Raw genomic sequence first — 9607 nt, 5'->3', positions numbered from 1 at the left:
GCCCAGACCCCTGCGCACATAGGATTTAGACCGGCGTGCTGACCTCTCTGTTGTGCCTAGGTGGGGCTGCGACGTGTTGATCTTTCGAGATCGGGCATGACCCAGGAAAGTGTGTCCGGCCAAATGGGATCGAGCGTGTTGGGAAATGTGGTGCACCCCTGCAGGGAAGTTTATCTATTCGAATAGCCGTGTCCCTCGGTAAAAGGACGACCCGGAGTTGTACCTTGACCTTATGACAACTAGAACCGGATACTTAATAAAACACACCCAGACAAGTTCCACAGACAACCCGGTGATCGCTTTTTCACAAGGCGACGAGGGGAGGATCGCCGGGTAGGATTATGCTATGCGATGCTACTTGGAGGACTTCAATCTACTCTCTTCTACATGCTGCAAGACGGAGGCTGCCAGAAGCATAGTCTTCGATAGGACTAGCTATTCCCCTCTTATTCTGGCATTCTGCAGTTCAGTCCACTGATATGCCTCCTTACACATATACCCATGCATATGTAGTGTAGCTCCTTGCTTGCGAGTACTTTGTATGAGTACTCACGGTTGCTTTTCTCCCTCTTTTCCTCCTTTCCCTTCTACCTGGTTGTTGCAACTAGATGCCGGAGCCTAGGAGCCAGACGCCATCGTCGACGACAACTCTTACTACACTGGAGGTGCCTACTACTACATGCAGGCCGCTGACGACGACCAGGAGTAGTTTAGGAGGATCCCAGGCAGGAGGCCTACGCCTCTTTCGATCTGTATCCCAATTTGTGCTAGCCTTCTTAAGGAAAACGTGTTTAACTTATGTCTGTACTCAGAAATTGTTGCTTCCTTTGACTCGTCTATGATTGAGCACTTGTATTCGAGCCCTCGAGGCCCCTGGCTTGTAATATGATGCTTGTATGACTTATTTTATTTTTAGAGTTGTGTTGTGATATCTTGCCATGAGTCCCTGATCTTGATCGTACACGTTTGTGTGTATGATTAGTGTACGATTGAATCGGGGGTGTCACAGTAATGCAACATAGCGATAGAACGAAGCAACTAGCAAGCAAAGATAGAAGTGATATCGAGGATAATGGTCATCTTGCCTGAAATCCCGCAAGGAAGAAGAATGAGTCCATGAAGAAGACAAACGGACGTAGTCGAACGAATTCTCACAACTCCGGAACGAAACTGAAGCTAACAAGAGAAGCAAACCGGAAAGAAGCAAACACCATGGTAAACACACAAGCATAAACATGTCATGATGCACAAACAAGTATGATGCATGTCCGGTTTAATGAGGCATGGCATGGCAATTTAAAACAAAAAAGAGGCTAGCCAACTCACCTCTAGGAGGCTCCCTCGATCAACTCCTTCGTTGGCCGTCCGATCTGGCTTCTGGCGCACCTGAGCTGTTGGATCTTCACAACAGTTAAAATCGATTTTCACTTCATGGTCATTTCCACTGGCCTATGACGGGTGGGCTCGTCTCGTGCTCTGGTTGGCTGGGTCAGTCGTGGCTGCGTGCAGACAGTTTTGACCAATCCGCTCCATGCTTCCGCAGGCAATCCGCCTCGTCCCACTCCCGCACCAGCCGTCACACAAACCCTAGCCTTGTTTTCCCTCGATCCCCACAGCCTCCCGCTCCCCTCCTCCATCCCCCTCCTCGCGTCACCACGGCCTCCGCCCTGGGAGCCCTGCCGCCGCCTCTCCTCCACCCCCTCCTCGCGTCGCCACGGCCTCCGCCCTGGAGTCCCGCCGCCGCCTGCTATTCCTCCTCCACCACGCTAGCCCCTCTACCTCGTCTTCCTTCTCTTCATTGTTGGTTCCAGATCAAGCACGGGTTAGGCGAGCCCAGTGGTGGGGTGAAGGGGCAGGGGAAGAGGAGGTGGGTAACTAGGTGAAGGAGCAGGTCGGCCCTCCTAGAGGCGGCGCCGCCGCCCAGCCAGGGAGGAGGCCAGACTCTCCTCCAGGCTCGCCTCTGTTTTGCCCTGAGCAGCGGCAGCGCCTATGCCTCCACCCCACCTTCTTTTCCATGCCTCTTCCTTGGCATGACAGGCAGATTTTGAGGATGGGGAGACCCCATGGTGAGCTTCCCCTCCGCTCCTAATCTCTTTTTCTACACACACATCTATGGATTTGTGATCTCTCTCTCTCTCTCTCTCTCTCTCTCTCCCTGCACACACACATCTACAAGATTTGTGTAGCCTAAATGCCTATGTACCATGTAAGCAGGCGATGAATGGCTAAATGGTTTTTTTGTTGCCATACAAGATCCCTTCTAATTGGTGCTCTATGTGTGCTTTTGTTTTGTTGAAAAATAATCATTCAAGTGGACGGACGATGCACATTGTTGTTTAGCGGTATGATCTATGATGGTCGGCGAAAGTATGTTCTATATTGCAAGGTGATGGGCTGCTGATTTTTGTTGCCCACTTCTGCTAATTTCTATCGACTTCTACTTAATCTGATATCTGTTGTGTAAGTAATGCACTAATTTAGTTCATGACACCAAGTTGCAGCTGTACAAAGTGCTGCTAAATTAAGGTTCCTGGTTACAACACACACAATTTGGTGTCCTGATATCCTTTGTGTATCCTCTTGAAGGAGGATTGGGTGAGATTGTTGTTGCGACAAGAATTGGTACTAGGCTGGGTGATACAACAATAGGTTTCATCCAAGGAATAACCAAATGGCGCAGAGACCCGCTAAAGACATCTCCAGTTGTTGAATCAACTATTGTCCCATGTTGTTTGGATCATCTATCGTGCCGCACTGTCTAGCTGAAATGGCCAAATGACTTAGGAACGACATATAATCGATTTTTGCTCTTTTTATCCCTTGAAAGGTGACATGCAACATTATGAATTTGCTTCCATTTGCAGGGCTAGGTGTCCTTCCTCCTCTTGGTGACATATAAGAGGACCTGCAACACTGAACCGGGAAGTCCTTTTTTAGGCAGTGGTCATGGAGCAACAATATATGCTGCGTGGCATTGCAGGTTACTTTCCACTTTATGTTTAAGTTGTTTATATGTTCTGCTACTGAGAGGAAGTTAATTTTACATGCATGTAAGGTTCAAGGAATGGAAGTAGCTATATTTGAGATCTGATATTATCGTTGGCAACTTCACTGCACACTGGAAGTAATATTTCAACTGTGTTAGGGGGTGGGACACACATTTCTTGTCGATGATGGTATCATACCTCTCAAAATTTAGCAGTTTCTTTTTTATGCATACATTTGGGCGTGCTTATATATTTCAGGGGAGACGTCTCCATGAATCCTGCATGTTTCCAGAGTTTGTCTATACCTTAATTTTGGGGGAATGCTATATTATCTTATTCCAACTTGACTTGTCATATCAGGTTATTTTCCGCCCCGGTCGATCCAGGCACGGCGTTGGATGGGAGAGAGCAGGGGAGGGCCAAGAGGCCAGCGGTGTGGGGTGGAGCAGCGAGGCCGAAGACCAGGCAGCGGACGCCTCACGGGGTGGAGGAGAGGTCGGAGATAGGGAAAAGCAGCATCTTCATGGATGAGATCCTGACGGCTGAAGATGGTGCACACGGGAGGATCTTGGAAGATGTCAAGGTGAGCTTCTCTCAATCCTTCTCCCCTTCATGCCCCTTGCAAATTTTTCTTGTTTCAGATCATATGAAAGTGAGTATAGTCTTGTTGGCAATTGCATCTGCTATTTCTTTCTTTGCTTTTTCCATTTCCTACAAGAAGATACCAGACATTGTCTCATGATGATTGTGTTGGCTGCAGGGGCGCCGCGAGGAGTGGAGTAAGCTAAATACCTGACTGGCTGGATCATTTTTGGGCTCTTTACAGATTTATCGACTTCAAATGGTTATCTCATAGTTGAAGCAAATGGTGGTCTGAATCAACAGTGTCTTTTTGTAAGTTCCTGGACCACGTTAGATACAGCAAGCAAGCAATACCATTGCTATTACCTATACAAAAGTTCAATGTCGTATGAATCCATTGACACCACTATGTAACTTGAAGTCATGTACTATCACTTTGATTGAGATGGCTTTCATCAATAACTTTGTACTGGAAAGGCATTAGTACTATCTTTGTACATACATAGTTGTATTATTCATCCAAAGATCACCGATATTTGCTTTCATCTTTTTGGTCACATGCCATCAGATCTTCTGTTGAGAGATATATTTCTTCTGACCTGAGAGCTTGAGAATTAGACTCTGGCCTCTACCAGTTGCTGTGATGTGGATGTCTCATTTTGTAAAGTCCTTAGAACCTTCACACTATGACGAGTAATAATTATTGACAGTGTAGTTCCATTTTTTTTCTCAATACAGATCTGCGATGCAGTTGTTGTGGCCAGCTTGCTTAATGCAACTCTTGTGATCCCAATATTTCATTTGAATAGCGTTTGGCGCGATCCTAGGTAACTAATGCTATTTTGTTTGCTCACTACTTTGTTTCTTAACATTAGATAATTGCATTTTTATATGATGGATGTCTGTCTGGAGTAGTTGTCTCTTGCTCGTTGTTTTAGTGTCTAGAGCAGCTTGTTTGACTTCTAAAGTTCACTTCTGTTAGTTATAAACCCGTGAATATTTTTGAAATTCTACTTCTTGTTCTAATATATATTGGTTCTTCCTGATGATTTGTTTCTCAGCAAATTTAGTGATATTTTTGATGAAGATCGTTTTATCGGGACACTCAGACAACATGTAAGAGTTGTGAAGGAACTCCCAAAAGATGTTCTACTGCGTTTCAATCATAATATAAGAAGCATACCAAATATGCGAACTAAAGCCTACTCATCCCCAGATCAATTATTTGTTACACATCGAGGTAGATAACAAACAATAGAAATCAGGAAGTGTTGTTTGTTATCTACTTCGATGTCGTACTGATTTCTATTTTTTCACAATTGCAGGCGCCATATTAGTGTTTCTTATTATCTACCTTGATGCCATACTAATTTCTGTGATTCCAAAATTGCTGGCACCACTTCCTGTTGCCTGTTGGTGCAAGGACCCATGCCTTCCATCTGAGAAATGTAAAGGATGGATCAATTGGCATTGTCAGCTCATGTTTAGTTCTTTGTCTCTCAGACGACATGCATCTCTCAACACAATCCTAGGTTAATGAACTGCTAAAGCTACAATGTAGATGCATTGTGACTTTATTTTCTAGGTACTAACTTCAGATGTCCAATTTGTTACCTGTACCAATGTATTCTCAGGATATTTACTTTAGATAAACAATCTGCTGCATACTAATGTATATTTTTACACAAGCTATCCTCGATGTTTGTTTCGCTTTGTCGTTCCCAACATCACATAGTAATGCTTGCAGCTTCTTTGGGAAGGTGGAACTAATACATACATTCAACTTACTCAAGTTCGAAAACTGCTCCTCTTGACCTATTTCAGCTTTGTGGGCGAGTGAATGCATGATGATGGCAGCTTGGTGTTTGCATAATACAAGGGAAGGAGCTGCTGAGCCAACTCTCATGTACTTCACATGAGCTGAAAGAGGTCAAGTGCTAATCGCAATGTATGCTAAATCATAAGCATTCATCAGTATTTTTCCTCTGGTCTGTGTCAGCTGACTCTCCCATGTTGGTGTCGTGACTATCAGATATTGTGTGTCTTTGAAACTTTATGAATTCTGGGATTTTCTTTGTACTGGTATCATGAAATTAGTATGGCTCTGTGTCACTGTGTTTTGTAATGTTTGCCTAGGCCTGTTATACTAGAATTGAAGTTTGTTGCTTAGTTTGTGATGCTTCAGGTCAATAATAATAACCTTTAAGTTCAATGCCATCAGTTGCGTCTCTTTAGTAGCATTCAGAACAAATTTAGAAGCTTTCAAATATGTAAATATACTCACTAGAGCTAATATGTTAACTGACTGAATTTGAGCAGGTTGGTATGATGCTGCGAGGCATGGGGTTTGACAATACAACCTTCCTCTATGTTGCCTCCGGTAAAATATACAATGCTGCAAAATACATGGCTCCCCTTCGCCAGATGTTCCCTCTTTTACAAACCAAGGACACTCTTGCATTGTCTGAAGAGCTTGCTGAGTTTGAGGTATTGTTTCCGCCAGCCATCCCATCAGCATAGCTGGATGTTGTTCCGAATGTCAGATGAATATGCATGCATTGAACTGTTCATCAATTCACATTGAATCTTCATACCGTTACTTACTAACCTATTCTCTGTAGGGGTACTCTTCTCGGTTAGCAGCATTAGATTACACCGTCTGTGTTCAGAGCGAAGTGTTTGTGACGACTCAAGGGTGGAACTTCCCTCACTTTTTGATGGGACACAGGCGTTACCTATTAGGAGGGAATGCAAAGACAATAAAACGTGACAAACGGAAGCTGGTCTTATCTTTTGACGACCCAAATATCAGGTCAGTTTGAGCTGCCATTATATCGTCAACAAAGTATTACAAATCACACCAAATCAGTTTCAGTTTTGAGTATATGTTGGAATCTTTCACCAAATCAAACTGCTGAAGCAGTTCGCTGCCCTTGTTATTCCTTCACCATCCAAGACTGTAGCTATTGCCTACTTTTTGGAACGCATTAGCCATGTTAACAAATTGAAATACATCTTCGAGTTGACCTTCACATACATGCTCTAATTATTTGCCCATCTTTGCTTAACTATGTAAATGGATATAGTGGTATATGAAACTCAAATTGTTTCTTTGAACTGCAGGAGTCGATTCAAGCACCACATGCTGGAAATACTGCACCATAGTGACATAAGGGGCATCACATTCAGGAAACCTAATGATTCCATATACACCTTCCCAATGCCTGATTGCATGTGCCAACAAGATGGAATATGATCTAGGCGTTAGCATACATAATTGAGGTATGCATATCCTCTACCTTTGTGCAACAAAGGCACCAAAGGCACGACATTGTTGACTGCATGATTAGGATTTGATGGTCATGATGAAAACTGGAGTGAAATAAAGCATTTGGTGCTTCTCAGGAGATTCTAAAACCCTCTGGCATACCCCAAACCGTTCGATTCTGGATATAATGGTCAAAAGGTGCCTAATGACAATGAATTCCATAGGATCAGAAATTGAGAAGATGTGAGGGATTTTGTAAAGTTAGTAATCTGTAGGTAGTCCACCATATAGCAATCTCCATTTGTTCAATCTGTCTGTAGGTTGTTAAAGAAAAGAGCTACGAGATTGGGTTGTAGATATGAGTACAACCTGAGTGCCTCAATGTATATTAAAAAACAAGCGCTAACAACAACAAAGAAAGGAATTTTCCAGTATATCATTACTCCTCAGTGCTTGTTCTCGCATTTCATCTTGCCCTTGACAATTCATATTTATGAGCATGTTCTTATAGTTCAGACCTAACGTTCTTTTTTCTTTCCTTGGGCACTTCCTCAAGAATCTTGTTGAGGTGTCTGTTTCCCCTCTTTGTGTCATGAATGATTGTGATGTTTGTGGTCTTCTTTTTTCTTTTTCTTTGATATGTATTGGATATGCTACTCGCATCTTTGAACATGCATAGGGCCTCTCAGTCTTTAACCCTGACTATAAAAATCCATTGATGGAAGCTGGGGAGGGCCGAGATGAACATCCGGCTCCCTGGGTCTAAGCCATCGAGATGGTAGAGATGACGTTTCCATGTCATTTACTCCAGCACCCGGACAAGGCATATAAAAACCATGGATCCTTTGCTCCCCAGGCCACAAAATGATCACAGTGATGTTTACGACCTCCTCCTAGATGTATTAATCACAATCTCATGATTGGTTTTCTTCCCCTTTCTCTTCTAATGATGTAATTTCTTTTACTAAGATAACACCATGTTTGTTGTAATGCCTTATTTGATGTAAGATCCCTTTTCTACTTTGAATGAATTTACTGCATATATTTTTTATTTAATTTAGTTCATCATTCAGAGATGGTGGAATATTTTTGTCCTTCACAGGTTAAATGAGCATTGCGTAGTCCTTCACAGGTTAAATGACCATTGTGTAAAAGTATGTCTAAATTCTCTTTATTCAAGTGCTTCAAGTAAATGAAATTGTCTATTTCGAATTTAATACCTTTTAATAATAATCATAATGAGAAAGGGGTATGCTTCTCTCTCTCGCTCTCTCTCTGGGAAAATGTTACCTTAGACAACATGTATTAAAAAATAAAACCTCTGAAAATGTGTTTGAATCGCACAAAAAGAGTTCGTAGTTCCTATTTATACTTGAAACACGTGAGGCTCTGCAAATTAAACCATGTTTTTCTTCAAGGCGCATATGGATTTAGCAGACCACAACTAAACCGATTGTATATAAATGGCCTGTCCTTAGTAAAGGAAATTATTTTCATCGCGAACATGGCTTTAGTTGAAGGTTCTTGCAACATGAAATTATTTTCATCGACAACATGTCTTCAGCAGGTCTCTGCGTCATTTGGCGCAACGGGTCAACTAGTATGCACAAACAACACTACAAGTTAAGTGGAGCTCAATATGCAACGAGTTGCATGTTGACGAAACACCATATCAGTTATTTAGTTCCCTCTCGGTTTGGAACACAACAATATTACATGTTGTTATAAACATGGCAAGAGGTGAAACATATGAAAACTACCTACCTAGGCAAGTTTAAATGAGGCCGGAACAACAAACAACAATTTCAGAAAATCCCCATATGTCATTTAGCAATATAATGCAAACACAATTTTAACCATTTTAAATGTTGTTATCATGATGCGGATGACATATGCAAGTTTTATGAAAGCGTTGACATGAGCATGTTATGAAGCATTTGTCACCATGGCGGAACGAAAAGGGTGCCACGACGGTGAAACGAAAATGGAGCCACGACAACATATCGATTCCGGTAGCTCATGGAGATACCAGTTCAAAATGACGTGAGACGTGAGCGAGTCATGTAAGGATGGTGGGGTGATCCCGGTTACCGGGTTCCCACGGGTCGATGGTACGGCAAACAAGGAGGAACGTGCCTGAAGCAAACGGGCACGGTGCAAACACGAGCATCTCATACAACACATGCATTCGGTCCTCGGTTGATCGTCTCGGGGTTATACCTTTGAAGCATGCATTTCGGAGCGGGTCGAGATCGTCGAGGGAAGTAGACGTTCTCGTGACGTAGTGGAAGTAGTTGTACACGTTCTTTTCGGAGAGGTACTTGACGAATCCAATGTCTTCGGGGCGACGATAGTGGAAGTAGTGGTACACGTTTTGTAGATGTTCGGGTCCGGCGAGGAACTTGACGTCCTGGTACTTGGCGTCCACTCGACCTTGATTGTGATGAAACAAAACGCGATGGTTGTGGTACTTGGCGAGTCCGCCTAGTCGTAGATGGACTTGAGGTACTCCGGGGCAGATGTCTCAGCATTGCAACGGTGGTCTTGGAGGTTACTGAGCATGGATGTGGAGGTGGACTACCAAACTAACCACGGGGCATAGAAAGAGCAACTGCTCAAGGTCGAGATCGGGAAGGGGAGGCGCAAGTGAAGCAGAGCTGCAAGAGGAGCTTCGCCACGAGCAGAGGCAGATGGTCATGGCATGGAGATGGGCCGGGATAGGGGTCCGATGAGGTAGGTTTGAGGAGGTGATCGCAGCAGCGACTTGTCC

The 9607-nt window shown here is 43.5% G+C and overlaps 1 protein-coding gene across 8 annotated transcripts; it reads left to right on the top strand.

The window, feature by feature from the left end:
- The first annotated feature begins 1556 nt into the window (after positions 1 to 1556).
- On the top strand, positions 1557 to 7283 carry LOC123091682 (O-fucosyltransferase 9). Of its 8 annotated transcripts, none has more exons than XR_006443409.1 (11): positions 1557 to 2066; positions 2865 to 2980; positions 3348 to 3570; positions 3748 to 3881; positions 4308 to 4396; positions 4631 to 4809; positions 4895 to 5154; positions 5394 to 5517; positions 5889 to 6056; positions 6191 to 6381; positions 6693 to 7283. XR_006443409.1 is itself a non-coding variant. In XM_044513273.1 (5 exons), exons 3-5 carry the CDS (start codon positions 5895 to 5897, stop codon positions 6823 to 6825), a joined length of 486 nt encoding a protein of 161 aa, XP_044369208.1. In that variant the 5' UTR covers positions 4895 to 5154; positions 5394 to 5498; positions 5889 to 5894; the 3' UTR covers positions 6826 to 7283. The 8 variants fall into 8 exon arrangements, 1 of the variants encoding a protein (XP_044369208.1); XR_006443404.1 differs by having other exon boundaries at positions 1558 to 2066; positions 5394 to 5498; XR_006443408.1 differs by lacking the exons at positions 4631 to 4809; positions 4895 to 5154 and adding exons at positions 2313 to 2386; positions 3056 to 3176 and having other exon boundaries at positions 1560 to 2066; positions 5394 to 5498.
- Positions 7284 to 9607: the final 2324 nt, after the last annotated feature.

Source organism: Triticum aestivum, chromosome 4B (genome assembly GCF_018294505.1).
Source record: "Triticum aestivum cultivar Chinese Spring chromosome 4B, IWGSC CS RefSeq v2.1, whole genome shotgun sequence".
Lineage (NCBI taxonomy): Eukaryota > Viridiplantae > Streptophyta > Magnoliopsida > Poales > Poaceae > Triticum > Triticum aestivum.
This window is presented reverse-complemented; position numbering and strand designations above follow the sequence as displayed.